The sequence below is a fragment of the Dysidea avara genome, chromosome 14, assembly GCF_963678975.1.
Source record: "Dysidea avara chromosome 14, odDysAvar1.4, whole genome shotgun sequence".
Taxonomy (NCBI): domain Eukaryota; kingdom Metazoa; phylum Porifera; class Demospongiae; order Dictyoceratida; family Dysideidae; genus Dysidea; species Dysidea avara.
The window spans coordinates 5,430,111-5,451,457 of record NC_089285.1 but is presented as its reverse complement, the minus strand read 5'-3'; the positions used below and the strand labels follow the sequence as shown (position 1 = coordinate 5,451,457).

Below are 21,347 nucleotides of genomic sequence, written 5' to 3'. Positions count from 1 at the left end.
TAAGAATCAAATATACAGATTTTCCAGCAGACGGGGATGCGGCGATTATGCCGGCATAATTTCGGGCATACTCTGAATAGGTATGTGTGGGAATCAGGAATTATGCTAGCATTTTGAGGTGATTATAAGACTTTAACAGTAGGAAAATCTGCAGATTGCACAGTTCCGTTTAAAAAGATCGAGATACTCTAATAGAGCAGTCAGAAACTCTAATAGAACAGTCATTGAATATTATTTACTCTAATAAAGCAGTCACATTGCAACGAAATACTGAAATACAGCAACCAGCCAAAGAATTCAAGACTATTGGAAGCTTAAACATCAATGAAAATAGTCTGATAAAGTAATAAACTAGCATTATTAGCTATATTATGGTGGCATAATTTTGGGAATAATGGGCAATTCTCAAAAGCATAATAGGTGATTTTTTGAGCACTGCTCAAAAGCATAATGCTCAATTTTTAGAGCATAATAGCCTCATGCCTACCAGCAGTGCATGGATTACAATTATTGTACCGAATAATTATGGTGCACAGTAGATGTAATGCCAGAAAAGAGATATGTATTACGTAATATACAGAGTATGTTGTATTATATCCATTGGGTATACCACAGTGAAATCTATGTTGTATATGTATGAATGCATATGGCTTCCCAGAAACAATATGTGGCATCTACAAATATAGTAATTATTTCACATAGCTATAACTACTACATCATGTACAGTCCTGTAAACTGTACAGTAGCTATTCTGCATCATTCACAACAACAAAGTCAGATACTGTGTAGCTACGTACAACATCTATTGTAAACCATGGATTATCAGCAGCATGAATTGAAGCCATGTTGTTTACGCAATATGGTCAGACACTAGAATTATGGCTCTCACAAATAGTTTCAAATTTTAACAAGACTAATCCTGACCCCACCCAACTTTACGCTTTGCATGGAAAAGAAATATGGTATATAGAAACTATAATATTCATAGCAATGAATAATCTCTGGTATCAGTGCTATCAGTTAATTACCGCTATTAATGATTTTCGGCTGAATGTCTAAATGAAGGAGGCCAGTGTACATGTGATGTTTTAACTCTTGACTTTAGCAAAGCTTTTAATAAAGTCCCACATGCCCGGCTGTATCAGAAACTCTCCCTTTATGGAATTCGTGGACCAATATTAACTTGGCTCCAAGCTTTTCTAACCAGATCCCAGCGTGTCATTGTAGTTAACATGAAAAATCTTGCAACTCATGTACTTTCAGGTGTACCACAAGGAACAGTGTTAGCCCCCCTTTTAATTCTGATACATATATATCAATGATCTCCAGTGCTCTGTACAGTTCGTACAAGACTTATAGTCTGTTTTGCACTAAAAGAAACATTATGATCACTTACTGATTAGTCTGTGACATGTTGACGCATTTTAGTACCTGTAAATCAGGTATTCCATAGCAACAAGCACACGCATCTTGCTATTCTACACCCTCTCACTTAAATTAAAACTACTCCATCATTTTTAATCCAATAGACATGAAATTTTCACACAAGCTACTTTAGTAATTTTGCCAAAGAAGAGCGTTTGCCATTTTGAAATAGCAAGTTCAGATGATGAATAACGTGGAAGTAAAGAAAAGGATTTCTGGGAGTGTCAACCCGAAAGACTAATATGTGACCCTATTTTGGAAAACCATACATTTGGGCACATGCAAAATTTGTGGGAATGCTCAATTGAAAATTTCATCGATTTTTTAATTAACTTTTTTTGCATATTCTGATAAAGCAACTTATTAAGCCTTCTTGCTGTGAAAAAAAATTCACATCCATAGCTTCTTTATTCTAGGAGATATACTCAATTATATCAGACCATGTAGTAGTTTCACAATGCGTGGGACAGCAATTAACTACAAATGGGTTGATTTGTTCATTCCCAAAACCAAACATTTTCTTGTCTTTAGCCTAGGGACAATAATACAAGTGATTTAATTGAGGAAAAGCACAAAGAACACATGATTAAACTCTCAAGGATCTCTTTTCATTCATTTTAGATTGTGAGAAAGGAGATCTTTGTCAACAAAGTGATTTGATTTGTCATCAATTTGTCACCTGATCACTATACACTTCTATTATATAAACTGATAGTGAAAAGTTAGTTTGTTATGTATTAGATAGTAAATTAGCCATATCTTTGGGATGCTTCAATGTATCAACACAAAATTTTCACACAAGGTAGATAACCACTCAGTGCTTCATTGTAGCTATAAAAAAGAAAATTGGACTATGTGCCCAAATGTATATGGTTTTCCAAATAGGGTCACATAATTATGTGATGATTGAGAAGTTAAAAGACAAAAATAAAAATGCACAGCTGTTTAGCATAGTATATCATAAAAGTATCAAGGCTCTTGTGTGTAAACTGTAGGACTAGTTCTAGTATAAAGGGAAAACTGTAGCTCAGCAATTCAAGTTTAGCAGTTGGGGTTTGGACTAAACTGTGTACTAGTGTTATCCAGTAAAAAAAGTACAGAACATTTGTGACTGGGCCTGCGAAAATAGGGCATGTGGGCACATGATTTTTGCCTACTTTTTCAAACTTTTATCACTCATACCTTTATGTACCATTAAGCTATGGTAATGCAATTTTCAACACGTAGTAAGCATTTAATTGGCTGTATGATGCAAGTTACAGAATGGAAATATTCTTTTCCAGTACTAAGATATGACCTGTAGAGTGACAGGGTGTAGTTTGTGCCCACATGCCCTGTTTTCGCAGGCCCAGTCACATTTGCTAAAACCATTTGCAAGTTATAGAACAAATTAAATTTTATGGGAAGCCATATAAGTGAACTGTACTGAGCACCCTTAAATGGTAATTGCCTTTTGACCCTTCACAATGCAAATTTTTACATATTACAAATAAAAAGAGCCCAATAACTCATACTTACTTTATCGCAAAAATCCCTCTATCAAGGAAGTTACAACCACCAAATACCTTGGAGTATTAATTGACATTAAGCTTACATGGAACAACCTCATACAGTCTGTTGCTAATAAAGCTGCCCAAGTAAATGGTATCCTGCATCGTAATCTAAGACAATGTCCCCCAAATATTAAAGCGATATGTTTCAAGTCAATGGTTCATCCAATCCTTGAACTATATGCTTCCTCCGTATAGGCCCCCCACACTAATGTTAACATTCAGAGACTAGAAGCTGTACAAAGACGTGCAGCCAGATTCTGCTTCAACAAATTTTCTCCATACTCCAGTGTGACCAACATGTTAGAGTCTTTAGATCTACAGAGCCTCCAAACCAGAAGGAACATAGCCAAACTCATTATTATGTATAAAATAATCAATAGAAATTTACACATCCCTCCAACTCACTGATCCCCAATTAACACGATTCAAGAAGAGAATACTTTACCCAATTATAAACTGGCATATAAATTGTTCCTTTCCCCCCTCCACTGTTAAGTAATCTCGCTCCACCCCCCCCCCCCCCCCCCCCCCCATTGTAATTAACTCCCCTACACTTGATCAATTTTGTAATATGATTAATACCTGTTCGTTATAATCTCTTTTGATTTCTGCACAGTAATAAAATATACGTTATGTCTGAGTCTCTGAGAGCTATCCTAATGGGCGTGCGTCTGCTTTGTGATCATGTGATGTAAGAATCCACGTGATGCTACAATGTGCGATTTCGGACGCGATGAAGACAGCTGGGCAGTGCGCTGATTTAGCAGACGTCGAGAACATGAAATACAGGTATTGTAGTGTTACATGTGTGTACTCTCGAGACAGCAGACAACGTGGGAAAGGCGCTAGGCCTATGACAGGAAATAGTACTACACGGGTACTTGGCAAGTTTAATCCTGTGACCTTGATCACACTTAGAAGTTCTAATGGAATATCGAAACCCATAATATAACACCATTTTCACATGGACACCCAAAAGTGCATGGGGCTTGAATAACCCACTCCACGAGAAGCTATATAAATACGCGCGAGTTAGCTGTTTTAAATACTGAAAACTTACCCTTGAACTTACCAGAGGTCCTTGGCAGAAAATAATGAATAGTGCTACACCATATCAAATACACTAAACTATTAGAATCTCTGAGACAAACAGCTGCTTAACAGTGTTGGTAGGAGCATGTATTAAAATCTGTGGATGCTGTCACTGCTGATTGTCTTGGTGGTGTAATCGACCACCATTGGTATTGACTCTTGTAACAATGCTGTGATCATCATTCAGCTAACAATTGACCAATTAGCTTAGTCTGAAATTATAAAATGCTATTAAAGAACTACTGGTACAAGATCAGTCACCATATTAGATAACTGATATCAGATCAGTACAATATCGATAGATCGGTAATAAATTTCCTAGATTGGATTGGTATCGGTAAAGCTCAGAAAAGTTGAATCGGTACATCTCTAATGAACGTGTCTACATTTATGGGTTCCCACACTGTCATCATATTTAATTCAGTCTTGCATAGCTTCAAGTACACAAAAAAATGGATTTTCAACTACCAGGTGCCATGCAGCTAGCTAACTCATCTGAAATTAACCAAATATGTATTACTATTTTATTATGTTGTGCAACAACACATAATTAATTCTAAAGGTAAATAACTCACAGTGATAAACAAACAATTACAAATAACAACACATGTAAGAGAATATATATACTATTACTTAAAGATTCATTAATTCTCGGATTTTGTAATTCATGAAGTTTTTGTAATTCGTCAATTGCATTGCTATGCACTGCTAAGGAAGCGCTTGTTAAACAAACCACTTTTAACATCATATGCACAGAAGTATCTTCTAAACTGTTTTATAGTTTGACTGCAGTGTTTTTCCCCACAAATTCTTTCGACAAAGCCTCAAAGCTGCTCTTCATTTTTGTTCATGTACATGGGGATAAGCCCCCTTTCCAATTCGAAGGGATTGTATAAGTTGAGCTGAATCCTGAGAAACAGCTAAAAATTAAAAGTGAGTTTTTTCTCAACAGAGTTAACATTTTAGCCAACCAGATGATTAGTGGTAACAGCAAAGGTGTCAACAACAGACACGCACTGTTTGGCTCCACTACAAGGCAAGGGCTGTAATGGACACTGTACTTATATGGCTTTCCATAGGAAATGTATTGTGAAAATCCGAATGAAGTGTGTTTATGCTGGACTGGGATTATCATGTCATGTGTTTAGTTGTAAACATGTCCACATTTTGTGAGGAGTCTCAGAGATGTTCCTGTTAGACTATTACTACAGCTAAAAGTTCATACTATGAACTTGTATGATAAAGAGCACTTCATGTTCCTGTTGTTACACACAGGTCACAGTGAGGCTGTCATAGCAGTATCATTTAGTCCTGATAGAAGGTGAGTATGTGTATAAAGACCTTATGAAATGTTGGAAGTTTATGTAGATGTGTGTACTAGCATGTTAGTGATTGTAATTACAGTCCAGCTCCATTCTCAGTATTACAATTGGGTTCTTTTGAACCAATTGCTGTAAAGTACAAGTTTTGTGTGTGTGTGTGTGTGTGTGTGTGTGTGTGTGTGTGTATGTGTGTGTGTGTGTGTTCATATAACTTGTCATTATGTTGTACAGGGGTCTAGCTAGTGGATCAGGTGATTGTACTGTTAGATTATAGGATACCAGTACGGAGACTCCTCATCATGTTTGTAAAGGTGTGTATAGTGTAGTGTGTACTGTGTACATGTGTTGAAGATACAGATCACATGGTAATAGGCGTACTTTATTCCACGGACTGGACTGGACTCGCGGACTGGACTGGACTAGCGGACTGGACTGGACTGGACTGGTGGACTGAGCTGGAAACAGCTTTAAACAATAATCCAGGCATTATCTATCTCTTGCAACACTGGAGACACCACTATCGAGCTATAACTGCTGGTACTGCTCTTCCTTACAAGTCAGATGACACTAGCGCATGCACTAATCAATTAGAATACACTTACAATACACGTGTACTCGCAGTGATAAAGCGTGACAGAGGCTATTGTTGTAGCGTACATGTTTTCCTTTGTTGCTTCAGTACTTAACACTAGTGTTGGGGTTGTAGTGATGAGTCAGATTATTTGCATAGCCCCATCACCTTGCCTGGTGGTGCTACCTAGCTAGCTACCTGCTAAGAATAATTGTTGGCTCATCTCTACAGTTGTAACACTAGTGCTAAAACAACAAAGAAAACATCTACGCTACAAGAATAGCCTTTATCACGCTGTATCACTGCTAGTATGGCATGTATTGTAAGTGTATTCTAATTAATTAGTGCATGCGCTAGTGTCTTGATTTGTAAGGAAGAGCCAGCAGCAGCAGCAGTTGTAGCTCGATGGTGGTGTCTCCAGTGTTGCAAGAGATGGATAATTCCTGGGTTATTGTTTAAAAGCTGTTTCCTGTTCAGTCCACGAGTCCAGTCTAGTCCAGTCCGTGGAATAAAGTAGGCCGGTAGACACTGTGTATAAGAAGGATGCAATCATATAATAGTCTCCATAGCTATATAATACAAACCATTAATGTACAATAGTATATACAAACAGTTCAGTTATCACATGTCTCTTATGAGTCTTCAGTGTCCTACCAAGTCTCTGAACTGTCTTGACAACTTGTCCAGTAGACACGTGATGTAGTCTAGTTGTGGAGGAGATGATGTCTAATGTATAATGAGTTGATGTTGTCTGAGCTGACTCATAAGTAAACAGGTGAGTTCTCCAGTCTTGTTCCATCATGGTATTCTGTGTATCGGGGGTGCATTCTTTTGATATGGACTTAACAGTTAGCAGTGTCTATACTCAGTAGTACAGTTGACAGCCTTTTCATTTCTGTAACCATCCAAAGTGCTGTCTATTGTGCACCTAGCTTCTTCATTGCTAGAAGGACTTGTTGTCCAGGGTTAGCTGGGTATATTCTTTCTCTTTTATGATTAGAGTGTTTCTGCTGATCTGACACGTGACATATACTACGTATCTCATTTTACTAGAAGGAGTTTCTCCTCACTGTAGTCAGACTGATAGATCAGTACTGGTTAGTTAGGCACTGACAGTTACGTGTAAACAGGATCTCATAAGGAGGACAGTTCAGTAGTGACATGTTTGGTATGTAGTTACATGAGCAGTAGGAGCTGTGATTGTTCCTCCTGTTCCACAATCAATAACTGACTATTGTTGAGTAGTGTAAGACTTGACTTTGTGACAAAAGATGGACTAGTATAGTCAGCTACGATCATCATTGTCTGTATTGGTTGAAGGGACTTAACCACTCTGTGCAACAGTTTGTTGTATTGACTACCAAAAGCATGTGATACCTCTAAAATGCTAAAGCATTAGGCTGTAGGGAATCAGCTTATTGGTTTGGTCTGCCAATAGGATGAACAATATTTGGAAGTTATATGTGTGAAGTTCTAAGGGCAGATGTTGTGATCAAGCCCTGCTAGACTTTGATGACCCAAGTGTTTATAATGTGCAAATGGTCAGGTAATACCCAATTTTCACAGTGGCCCATATCATTGCCAGACACTGTTTTGTAGCTTTGTGTTGCTCTGCTTGCATACTCAACAACATCATTATAGGTTGTTGACAGGACAGCCCCAAGTCCCACATCTGAGGCATCTGTAGGTAATGTAAATGTGTCACCACAAGCAATTACAATAGTGATTACTTTAGACCATTAATCTGTCATGTTCAACTGCCCATTTGTGGGGCCATGCCAGCAAATCTAGCACAAATATACTGGTAGAATTAGCTAGATCAATAAATGACCTGAGCATTTATAAAGTACTGGAATTGCCTTCTGGCATTAACTGTTGTTTGAGTATTTGAATTCCAGGTGTGAGACAGTTTTTTTTTTTTCAGATAAAACTGACTGCAGAGGGTGGTGCATAAATCCAATTTGATGAGAGATCATTAGCATGTGAGGCTGAAAAACTACCAATTGTCGACATACTATCAACACAGTCCTTGTGTGATCTCTTAACACTTCGTCTTGTCTCCTATGGCATGTTTGTGGATCAGTGTGAACTCCCATAATCTCAGTGCCAGGGCTGAATGCCATCTTCTCAGTGGAGTCCTTGTGCTTATAAGGAACTGCTGAAATATAAGCACTGTGGTTCACAATTAATTCCTACAATGGTCACATCAAAAGTATCATTTTAGGTGTTCATATTGTTGTTGAAATGTGCTTGTATAGCTAACACAATTGAGTGGTACCTTATTGTAGTGTACATACTAAAAGGTTGATGTAGTATCTTATCTTTCTCTCTTGCTCTACATACATGTAGCTCACTCCCATTGGATCCTCAGTATTGCCTGGTCACCAGATGGGAAGAAGATTACATCAGGTTGTAAAGCTGGCAAGGTGAGTGAAATGTGTGAAGTTGTCCACCTCATTCCCTCTACCACCCTTAATAATACTCTTACTACTACAGTGGAACCTGTCTAAAGCGGTCACCTTCAGGCCAGAAATATTTGGCCTTTATAGAGAGGTGGCTGCCTAACTCAATATCATATAATATCTCTATAAAGCAGCCATAGGCCACAAACCAAGGTTGACCTTTATAGAAAGGTTCCTGTGGTTATAACTATCCTCACTCATGCCTACTCTTCAATCCATTACTTACATAACAGACATAAACAAAGTAGCAGAAGGATGACTAACAAGAGCGAGAAGCCACTGTATGGAGACATTATCACTAGGCTGCCTTGCTAGAAAGCCATGCAGTGAAGGAAAGGCTGTGGTTTAACCTTTATTTTAGACTGAAAAGACATTTACCTGGAAACTACACAATAATTGTAAATTCCGAGGTAATTAACATATTGTGAGGTGAGCTTTACTTAGAATCACGGAAGAGACAATTAAAGCCATGGAGTGGCTATAAGCTTATCTATACAGAACACAATTGTGAGTATAAATGTTATAGAAGTATAAAGTAGTGTAACTAGTTTACTCACCATTATGACTGTTGCTGCATGGCCACATTGTGAGAGGCTTTTTGTATAACGAAGTGTTGTTATACGTGTCATATGGGTGACCGCTTAATGCAAACTATTTCTGTACAAACTGTTTAGGAATCGGTTTGGACCATAGAGTCACGTGGTAATTTTGCTAAGGTGACCACCCAACTCAGGTGACCATTAAGAGAGGTTCCACTTTACTACACATTTATACACAGTATGTTAATACCCTACTATACAGTGTGAGACATATCCAATTTTTAAGGGAAAATTTCTCTTCTAGAGACCATGATACAATTGTTATCAGTTTATCATACTATCTACAGGTGTGTATATGGGAATCAGTAACTGGTAAACAATTGGGAAATTCCCTAACTGGCCACAGACAGTGGATAACATGGTTGTCATGGAGACCAATGCATCAGTAAGCAAGTAAGCTCATATGCAGACCATGTGTAGATGTTCTGCATATAGTTGTGAGACTGAATTGTAAATGTGAAGTCATACTGTTGGAAATGATTGGTGTGGACTTAGCTTTTACCTCCATTAGCTTTTATTGTGATGCCAACGGAAGGTATAGTCAATTAGCTACTTTTGGAAGCTGCATAGGCCTAACCACCACTGTAACATTTTTTTGCAGAAGCTGTACAAGCTTTATGCTTGCTTTCAACTTTTGGTCCTTGCATACATTTATCATTAATTGTGTTGGTAGTTATAACACTTTGTGTACTGCGATCATAACAGCCTGTGTTTGTATACACTATTTTGCATTGATAAGTACATAATATTTTATGGTACATAATTCCTGGTAGGGATCCTGACTGTCGTCTGTTGGCCAGCTCATCTAAGGTCAGTGTCAGAACACGATTGTATAGTACGAAATGAATAATATACTGTATGTATTATTAGTAGTGTATGTACTCCACACTATAGGATGGTAGTGTATGTACTCCACACTATAGGATAGTAGTGTATGTACTCCACACTATATGATAGTAGTATATGTACTCCACACTATAGGATGGTAGTGTATGTACTCCACACTATAGGATAGTAGTGTATGTACTCCACACTATATGATAGTAGTATATGTACTCCACACTATAGGATGGTAGTGTATGTACTCCACACTATAGGATGGTAGTGTATGTACTCCACACTATAGGATGGTAGTGTATGTACTCCACACTATAGGATAGTAGTGTATGTACTCCACACTATAGGATAGTAGTGTATGTACTCCACACTGTAGGATGGTAGTGTATGTACTCCACACTATAGGATGGTAGTGTATGTACTCCACACGTAGTGTATGTACTCCACACTATATGATAGTAGTATATGTACTCCACACTATAGGATAGTAGTGTATGTACTCCACACTATAGGATAGTAGTATATGTACTCCACACTATAGGATAGTAGTGTATGTACTCCACACTATAGGATAGTAGTATATGTACTCCACACTATAGGATGGTAGTGTATGTACTCCACACTATAGGATAGTAGTGTATGTACTCCACACTATAGGATAGTAGTGTATGTACTCCACACTATAGGATAGTAGTGTATGTACTCCACACTATAGGATAGTAGTGTATGTACTCCACACTATAGGATAGTACAGTTCACATATGGGATACAAGGCTGGCTCATTCAGTGATGATATTAACTGGTCACAGTCAGTCAGTGACTTGTGTACGATGGGGAGGAGAGGGACTGATATATACCTCATCACAAGATAGGACCGTGAAAGTGTAGAGAGAGTGTGTGTGTAGTGTGCGTGTACGTGTGTGGTGTGTAGTGTAGTGTGTAGTATTTGCGTGTGTTTGTGTATGTATGTCTGTGCGCGTGTGTAGTGTGTTTTGTGTGTGTATTGTACTAGTGCATGCGTGTGGAGTGTGTGTGTGTGTGTGTGTGTGTGTGTGTGTGTGTGTGTGTGTGTGTGTGTGTGTGTGTGTGTGTGTGTGTGTGTGTGTGTGTGTGTGTGTCTGCATGTATTAATTATCCATACCCACATTACAGATTTGACATATTTCCCCTTCCATAGGAATATTATGTAGGACACTATCAGGACATGGTCACTGGGTTAGTGGTGTTGGATCATGTGAGCTCCTGTCAGGTGAACACACTATGTCTCTACACTGACTATGTGTTAAGGACTGGACCATATGAACCAGCTAATGACAGACTGTCTAAACCAGAAGGTATCAAATGGTACGATAGTACTGATTAAGTAGGGATCGTGGTGAAAATTTTGCATGCCACCCAAAATTCTGCCTTTAAAAATCATTCTAGAGACATTTCATGCGACGAAAATCACCTTTACGGAGTAGTACTAGTCCATATAATAAACAATACAGCATTAAACATAACAAAACACTCACAGCTGGCCGGATACAGAATTTTTAAAAATCGCTAAAACTTTTAGACTCACTGACCACAGTTGCAAAACTAGAGGCCAAATGAAGCAACACACAGCTACTATTTTATGCCACAATAACAAACTCACCAGTGGGATGTACCTTTTGGGGTTCCGATGATTGTAGGCCCTCTGCACCTTGTCTTTTCTTTTACCTTTAATCAAGCTGCTTGTCTTCTTCATCCAACGTAACCATATCGAGGCGTTAATTTTCCGTATCAACACTTTCTTTCAGCAACATATATAGACACCACAGAATTATTTCCGAGATAATTTCAGAGCTTGACTTCAGAAGCGCTTCAGTTCTGGCGCTACTATAAGACTAGATGCACTGTATGTGCAAGTCTGCGATTAGGATCCTGTTCGTGATAGGTTTATGACTCGCCCATCAATTAAAGATCTATGTGGACTACTAGTGATAGAGTACGGAGACCACATCTCTTAACAATCTAGTTGTTTACTTAACAGTAAACAAAATGACCTCACCCCTTATTGGTTTAGCTAGCTGCACACCTCTTGGCTGACTCGATATACTCTAATACAACAGTCATGTATGATATTCTAATAGAACAGTAGTTACATTGTAGCTAGCTGTACTACAACAAAAACTAAACAAACTAGTTTTTTTTTTTTTAAATTGAAAATGAAGTAGAGATCTATAGTAGTGAAACAAGAGATGAATGATGGTATTACAGCATAGCTCAGTGGGAAAGTCCCTACTTTGGCACATTGGCTATATTTTACTCAATGCCAAAGTAGGGGCTTTCCCCACTGAGCTACAGTATGCTGTAATACCATCATTCATCTATTGTTTTACTACTTTTTGTTGCATAGATCCCTACTTCATTTTTAAATTTACAATTTTTAAAAATATTATTGTGTAGTAGTTCTCTGGCTAGAAATGTTATATGATCTCTCATGCATATCTGTGTTTATTGGTGAAATGTCTTCAAGTACTGATGGTACATTGGTTATTACCATATTAGGAAGTGATCAGTGAAGAACTACTTGTGTCGGGATGTGATGACTTTACACTGCTCCTATGGCAATCATCCACCGGCAAGAAACCATTGGCTAGAATGACAGGTAGGTACAGTACAGTGAAATACAATATTGTTTAAACAACACTTACTGGAGAACATGTAGTTGACCTTATTATATACACTAACCTAAAATTTCCCATTTGGAGGGTCACAGTTGGCCATAAAAGTATGTGTGGTCACATGTCAGTGCATCTAGTAAGAAAGTGACCTTAGTAATGATGTTGAGTGTTTTAATGTGTGCATTGTAGTTCCATGCTGCATCCATCACAAACCTTCTCCCAACGCAAAGTGTGCCTTCCAGCTACACACTATGTGTCATGTTTGGTTGTACAGTCATGCATGGCAATAATATTATATCACAAATAACAGTATATCATCACTTAGAAATTTTTACGTAATATTTCCTTTGATGTCTGAAGTTACTAAATCCAATAGAAACCTGTGGTGGGGTTACTAAACAGTTAGTAACCTGTGGTCACGCCGGTGATTGTTTACTACTGTACATTCAAAATCGGCAAAGATTAATGGAAGCACCCATGACTTAGTCACCTTTCATGTATCCTCGTTAGTAGTGATGTCTGGTTGGGATTTTCCGAATAATGTGACACCATCATGTGGTAGTGTATCGGTTACCAAAAACTTTACAAATCTTTTGTTAAAGGGGATATTTGGAATCTAGATTAAAGCTTTCATTTGGAGTTTCTTGTCATCTGATTCACTAGTGAAATCATCAAATATTTTCTTCGTGTCTGTATAGGCCACTACCTCATTACTCTCTATTGATGTGTGATAATATCAATTAATTGATTATATCATGTATATCATGATTGAGATTAACAAAAAGCTTATGTAGTGATAACACATGGGTATGTGTTATAACCACGTTTTGTAAAATGGCTTCCAACTTAGTACTGCTCCCTACTAGAATTAGCAAAATTTGGCATTATTTTGGTTTCAGAAGTGATGAAAATGGGAAAATAGCGAACAGGAGGGAAGTGATCTGCTAGGTTTTCTCACAGACTTTACCCTACTTGGAAAATACAATGAATCTAACTTACATCTTAAGTACAGTTACGATGAAGAGTTCGCGCTTATTAGTAAGTCAGCTCTGTCTCCGTCAACATCCAAGTCTAAGAAAAAGGAACACTGTATTTCACAAAAAGTCTCTACGCTTGAGGTAGCCAGCATTTTAAGCATTGTGAGGAGTCGATGATGGAATATGAGTGCAAAAACATGGAACCATTGGCTACAGTTGACAGTTTTCCATTTCTTCAACTGCTGCAGACACTGGATCCAAGGTACAACAAGGCTTCTTTTCATGCCCACTTTACTCAAGTATTGTTACCTGCCAAGTACAAAACTGTTAAGGTCTCCGTTGCAGGTTTGTTGAGTAATGCTAGCTGCTGTTCATTGACCACGGATATGTGGACTGGGTGCCATTGCCGTTCCTATATGGCTGTGACTGCTCGCATAGTGATGAATGGAAGATGAAGAGTTTTTGTCTTGCAAATTGTGAGATTACAGATTCCCACACTGCTGATAACATATCTACTAAACTATCAGCTATTATGGTGGCCGTATAGCACTGGTGGCCGTATAGCACTGGTGGCCGTATAGCACTGGTGGCCGTATAGCACTGGTGGCCGTATAGCACTGGTGGCCGTATAGCACTGGTGGCCGTATAGCACTGGTGGCCGTATAGCACTGGTGGCCGTATAGCACTGGAAACCTTAGATATAGTAGTTAGAAACCTTACCAAAGATTTACCTAACTAATTACTTTATCTCATTAGGTCATGTCATATGGGGCTGGTTTCATCATAACTGCATGACACAATCCCTGAGGATACACATGAAAAATCAAAAGTTGGTACACGTTTACTTCGCCATTTGTGTATTACAAGTCACAACATTGTTCATATATTCATAAATAATTGATGTGATACATACAAAATGGAACAAGAATTTTGATGTCACACTGCTGAGAGATGAGCAATACTACCACCTAAGCATCTTGGGACAAGTGTACACATGAGGAGTCAGTAGTAGTTTGCCTGTGTAGCCAGGCATCACCACCCAAGTTGAATGCAGTGAACACCTGTAAAGAAAGCAGATAAATGTTGTGGAGACTGCTGACGAACACACCGTAACTACTGACCAAGCTGAGAAGAATGAGTTGTCCTACTTCGAGTACATAAGGTTACATCCAACTCTAGTTTGTTTATGAAGAGGCTAAGTTCCTATGCATTACTGATGAATACTCCCATAACTTTGTATATCCAACATATGATACAGTACTAGTGCCAAGCATCTGCCATAAACTACAGCCGTGATCAACCCTTTGTATGGAAAGTGTACACTGCTTTGAGTGAGGTGGAATTATGGTTACCATTACAGATGACTGTATATCTAAATTATTATACATAGTTTATAAACACTTGCAAAATTGTATGAGTATTAATTTGGACCACAAAGTTAGGGAAGCCGGTATAAGATGGTCTTAGGCTGAGTATTGTATAACAACCATTATAGTTAAAGCACCTTTACAGGTTACTAACAATCTGTTGACCTTTACAGAAATAACTGGCAAAGAACATCACCAGATTGGCTGGTAATAAACCCATCCAGCCCCACAATCAAATTCTTGAATTTTAGTTCAGCACATAGTAGCAGGGCAGTCAAGTTGATTAATACTCAATGATATACTTTATATACACACACTACTGATAAGCTCTACCTCTTTTAGAACACAAGGAGGTTGTATTCCAGCTGAACTGAAGACCATTAATAGAAGTTTACGTTGTGGTGTAATTCTGCCATGTACATTGTCATGGATGTGAGAACAACTACAGCTTTAGTGTCTGCACTGCCTCCTTAGCACTTGTCATCTTTTAGTTATTGCCTGAGTTGAGAAAGAAGCTAGGAAAGAAGAGCGTATTGTTCGAGAATTTACTGAACAACATTGAGCACTGTCGAGAAATAAGTCTCACACGTCAAAACATGCTGGTCTTGCAACAGCAAATGCCATACTAATACTCACTCAGCCCAACATGTCATGCTCCTTTTGAGATATGCCATTGTCGCCAGCAAAAGTACTCCACAAATATTTGTCTTATAGAGTCACTTCACATTTTCATCTAAGCCAGGCTGCTGTACACTATCATTCTGTATTAACTACTGGCTCAATAATGACCATTACCATCCTAAAACTCATGAGTAATAGCCAAAATGTTGGATCACATGAAGGAAGGTTTTACTTGTTATGATATTTGTTTATGGTAAAGCCAAGTAGTAAAAGCATTCAGAGTGTTTTTTGTGGCTTTACCCATATTATATAAAGTAGTTTCAATATCTCAACTTTAATGTACAGGATTTTTTATCCCACACAAGTAATTTTAGTAACAATGTTTTGCTCACATGGGTACTAATATTAAACATGGGATACACAGTTTTTTTTTAGAAAACCAGCTTGTCAGTGAACCGGGAGCACGCCCACTGGTTTTAAAACATGCTTATCTGTGTACTTAACTCCCATGGTCTTCAGTTTTTATAATACGATTGTTAACATTTCATGTATTTTGGATGGTGAAGATTGTAACATTCTTTCCTATCTGATCCTATCAATGTGGTTGTCACTTGACAACAATTTAATGTAAAAAGTGACTCCAGTTTCTTATTGTGGCAATTAACCTCTGCATCATTGGACCATAACAGCATCTCTACATCTGTCACTTGCTTTGCTCCACTAATCATATTCTCTATAACCCTGTCAGTAACAGATGTAACTCATCATTGCATGGTATGACATACCTTCTATAGTGAAACTATGATATGCTAGCCAGCTTAGCAATTATCCTAGAAATCAGTAGTACATTTCTGATCCTGTAGACTCTGTACATGTGTAAACTGACATACTAATCCAGGTTATTGAAAGGTCACACAGTCATATGGCCTTTGTGGTGCTTTGTTACTCAGAGAAACACCCAATTATTTTCAGTTGCGGAGTTTTCACTCTTTCTTACAAGAGGTCATTCCATACCAAATCTCGACCCTCTTGGATTTTTGTGAAATTTGGAAGAGACATGGACTCTACTAAACTTTATCACACCTAAATTTAGCCCATTCTAATGATCTCCCTTTGAGATATGACCACTTAAAAATTTATTTAAAAATATCGTTTTGTATTCTTTACAGTCTCACTTTCCTTTGTTGGTGGTTGAGATGTGGTTCCAGTGAGTCATCAACAAACCCATTTGACAGTAAAGCTATGGCTGTTAAATGTTGGACTGATGAAGACTGGCTGAATAGGATATGTAGTTCACGAAGTGCTGGGCTCATTTCATGATGCTGTGAATAGACATCTGATCACCAATGTGAATTTTGCTTGGCCAAATATTTGGTGTCGTCAAAATCAGGACCTGGATACTTAACATTACAAAGCGTGAAGAGTGGCCAGCTGAAGTACACGCCACGTTAAATTTTTGATGTGATTTTATATCTAGTGATTTTTATAATGCTATAATTATACACTATTCAATTCAATCATTTCTCTGTGAATCAGAATATAAAAATTAGTGTTGCCAACCAGTATGGAAAAACCGGTTATTAACTGTTATTGTCTAGGTCAAGCCAATTATTGGCTAAGAATCCTTTAAACCAGTTTTTCCCATCCACTTGGTAAATCATAAATTACCCCTGTTAACATCATAACCTAACCTCAAAGAATGTGTAAATATGCAATTGTAATAACTGTTATTGTAAGGCAGGATGTTGATGGTCACTAAACATGGCTTGTCGAGTACCATTATGTCAATATCCAATTATTCACCTTCCAACCGGTTTTAGTAAACTCTGCAGGTTCACAGCACTAATAAAAATACAGGTCACTAGGTGGGGGAGGTAATTCCAAAGGCACATTATTAAATTTGGACCTAACTGATAGGCTGCTAACTGGCATAGTAGCATGCCATGGAGTGGATGCAGCAGGTTGTTCTCTTCTAGGAACACGTATGTCCTTTGCCTTCTTAGGTGGTTTGTCAAATTCAGGGTGAGGGCCCTCATTATACCTGGTATGTGAAAGTGTGGTAATAAAATGGTAGTGCAGGATCAATTCGCTTCAAAAATTCACAAACATTTTTCCTCATTCCAAATTTTACTTCCTTGGCAGAAAAATGTTGCCAATGCTATCACGCGTCATGCTGAAGAAGCATCCAACATCGTCTGTACTGCTTGTTCTTGGGTGTTCCAATAGTTTCCTACTGATAGTACACTCCTGTCTTTGCTATTGTCAGCCTAACAAGTGCTATCAGAGTCTCCTTCGAATAACCTAACGCAGTGCTGAAATTCCACAAATAAAACAGAGAGTATACGTCTAAATTGGCCAATAAAAGTCTTTGATGCCTGTTCACCACCAGTAGACTAAAATCATATCTTTTATTATACTAGGGCATCAGATCCGTCAGTAGCATCTGGAGAAATTGGTAGTTATACTTGCAAGATGGACCATCCTCTTTCATTGCTGGCGAAGTCCACATAATCGTGATATACCATTCAAAATCATATCCTTTGTTTTTCATGAATGTTGCAAGCTTAGGACTGAACGAATGTTCAGCATTTACCACCGACTGTTTCCATGAGCCTATCAAGGTTGGATGTGTTGGACCAGAACTGGGATCACTGAGTGCCTGTGTAAATTGCTCTAGTTTCAGCTTTGCTGGTCCACCACTTCTGGCATGACCTGCAATACGCTACAATTTAAATATACCATAATGTCATGAGCACACATATTTTGTGCCTCATCTTCTCTTTCAAAAAATACATCATTTTTCAATGGAATTCCAGGACATAGATTTACACGTTAAATAATATCCTTTAGCCTTTAAATTTTCTGACTTCATATGCATAATGAAACTGTGCCAAAACTGATCGTAACTTGTCTCCAATGCTCCTCTTTACCTAAATGTGTTATATCCAATAATAACCCATGAGTATCAGACATACATCATTTACATGTTTTAGCAAGTACAGTAATTATTCATACATCAGAGTATCAGGATGTATCATTGCATATCGTACCTTCAATCCATGTATGATATTCATAACCTGATGGCACGGCCCTGGCCACAGGCATTCTGCAATATCTTTCATGTCAATGTCCTGTCCCATCCATCCTTTAGTATCATGAAGAACATGCTGTGGAACAATCTGACCTTATCTTCTATTAATATCATACCATCTAGTGGTTGTTCTATTGAAGCTAGATGTTAGATGTAATTTGCCATGAGCAGTAAAACTCATGTTTGGGTGTGATTATTACCAACATTCTGCATACAGACATTTGCTGTACTTATTACAAACCATACACCTGATCTGTAACACAGACAGCGGACGAGCCAAAGTTATACACACACACACACACACACACACACACACATACACATACACACACACATAGTGAGTACACTGCAAATAAATGATACGGTATTCATACCAACTTTGGTGTTTGTCATATGCCTGTTTACCCATGTATGTTGCAAGAAATACCTACAAGTGGACAAAATAGCAAGTGAAGTGTGTTGTTGGATTCTCACTCACATGCTCACACTCACCTATCCATAAATGTGCATGTCTGCTTTTACAGAAACATATGCCATGTCAGTTTCAGGTGCTGCGTATCCTGATGAATGAGAAACCAAAGCAGCAGCGATCACAGATCGTCCATCTGTTATTTGTGGTATTTCTTGGGAGAAACCAAATTAGCTCAAAGATTTTAATGTTACGTCTGACAGGATAAACTTTAAAAAAATGTTTCATTACCATAATTATTTCATCTCACATTTTCACATCACCATGCATAATGGGAGGTTCGGCTGCATGAAGCATCTTTTACGTATTCTACTTCCTTCCTTCCCGCCATGTTAGTGAAGGTATCTGAAATGCTGTGTAACGAGTTGAACATAGCTGACAATGAAGCGTAATGGATACGTCACTTTTCAGATGATAATTGGCGTGCACAGCGTCATTTTAAATGCAGTATGCGTGGGTTCACCAGTCATAATAATTGTTTACAAAAAATATAACAAACAAGTACACAGGAATTTTCAACTAGAGTAGGGACTATAGCACATCGATAAAAAGTACTGAAACAAGCTGGAGTAGTACATGATATTAAATCACAGTAAAACAATAAGAAGTGTTATATCCCTACTGTGCATTTCCATTATGGTATCTTGAGCACAGTAGGGATGCATACGTTCTAAAATAGCACAAAGTGCCAGTAAAGTGTGATGTCATTAGGTGTCATGATGCTTATTAAAAAAGGAACCATGTGTTGTCTGTTGACCATATTTGGCTATAAACAATATAATAGGGAACATCATGTATCTAGATTTAAGTAGGATTTACTCCAAATACACTTTTAAATTTTAAGGTCTTGGTTGACATTTTTATGGAATTGCCCATATGCTGTGTGTCTGTATTTGCCAGACTCAACAAACTTGGTTGCTGATATTGTAGTTCAATTTGTTATTTCACAAGATAAGATCTTTAAATTTTTTTGGTGATATCATTGGATAGAAAAGAGCCTGAAGGAGAGAGACACTGGAACAGTTAGAAGATGTCCAAACAGAGAAGCTGGTTGAGATACAATACCAACCACGGGCCAGGTTTAAGGCTCAAGCAGTGACGAGGTGTACCAGTAATGTGCCAGGTGTGTCTGTCTGTGTGTATGTTCATTTGTAGTGTGTGCAATAGTATATGCTTGTTGATTCCATAGATTGTGTAGCTCACTTTATGTACTGGTGTATTTCAGGAAACAGCTAAGGCCACTCCAAATATATTTGCATACAGGTAAGCAGTCTATTTCATTATGAGATCAGCAGCTTTTTAATCATTATTTGCCTGGCACAACCATAGCGAACTACGTGATAGCATACTTTAGCTTGTACCTTGATCTTACAAGTTGCAGGAATGGCACAAAATGTGAATTTGTGTTGACTTGATAGCACACTGTCATGTGAGCTGACACCCATGCAAGATGGTTTTTACTGAGTCTGTACAGTATACAAGAATAACCAGAAAATAACAGAAGAATACGGAATAATAGAACATTTTAGTGGTGGCAGTAAATAGTGCTGTGAACCTGCAGAGTTTAATAAAACCGGTTATTGGAAGGTGAATAATTGGATATTGACTGGTTATTGTCTGATTGTAAATTAGCAGACATCATGGCACTAAACATGCCTGTTAGGGTGGTACCAAAGTGACCATCAACATCCTTCCTTACAATAACAGTTATTACAATCACATATTTACACATGCTTTGAGGTGATGTTATGATGTTAACACTTGTCAGCAGGGGTAATTTATGGTTTACCAAGTGGGTGGGCAAAACTGGTTAAAAGGCTTCTTAGTCAATAATTGGCTTGACCTAGATAATACTATGAACTTGTATGCTAAAGAGCACTTCATATTGATAGTGATTACTATGTTCCTGTTGTTACACACAGGTCACAGTGAGGCTGTCATAGCAGTATCATTTAGTCCTGATGGAAGGTGAGTGTGTGTAGGACATTGTGTATGTATGAAATGTTGGAAGTTTATATAATGGATGTGTGTGTACTTCTGTATCATACCGTGCAATAGCTTATTCCAGGTCACTGTTAAAAGTTATCTTGATAGCATAGAATTACGTACATTTATAATTGTCTGATTATTACACCATTACACTGACTACCACATGAGCTAAAGCTGCCAAGTTGTTTATATCAAAATATTGTGTAGTAGTTACCTGTTCCATGGTTATGTATGGTTTTCTCAGTTAATGATTGTAACTACAGTCCAGTTCCATCATCAGTATTATAATTGGGTTCTTTTAAAACCAATTACTGCAAAGGA

General features: G+C 37.9%; 1 protein-coding gene across 1 annotated transcript in view; it reads left to right on the top strand.

Annotated features, from left to right (window-relative positions):
• Positions 1-21,347, top strand: part of LOC136243983 (notchless protein homolog 1-like) — a 63,832-nt gene that overhangs the window by 24,002 nt on the left and 18,483 nt on the right. The window contains exons 3-9 of the mRNA XM_066035516.1: positions 8,313-8,389; positions 9,312-9,409; positions 9,798-9,834; positions 10,606-10,743; positions 11,039-11,205; positions 11,783-11,825; positions 12,397-12,496. Of these exons, the coding sequence (XP_065891588.1) occupies positions 8,313-8,389; positions 9,312-9,409; positions 9,798-9,834; positions 10,606-10,743; positions 11,039-11,205; positions 11,783-11,825; positions 12,397-12,496 (660 nt within the window). The remainder of the gene's footprint in view (positions 1-8,312; positions 8,390-9,311; positions 9,410-9,797; positions 9,835-10,605; positions 10,744-11,038; positions 11,206-11,782; positions 11,826-12,396; positions 12,497-21,347) is intronic.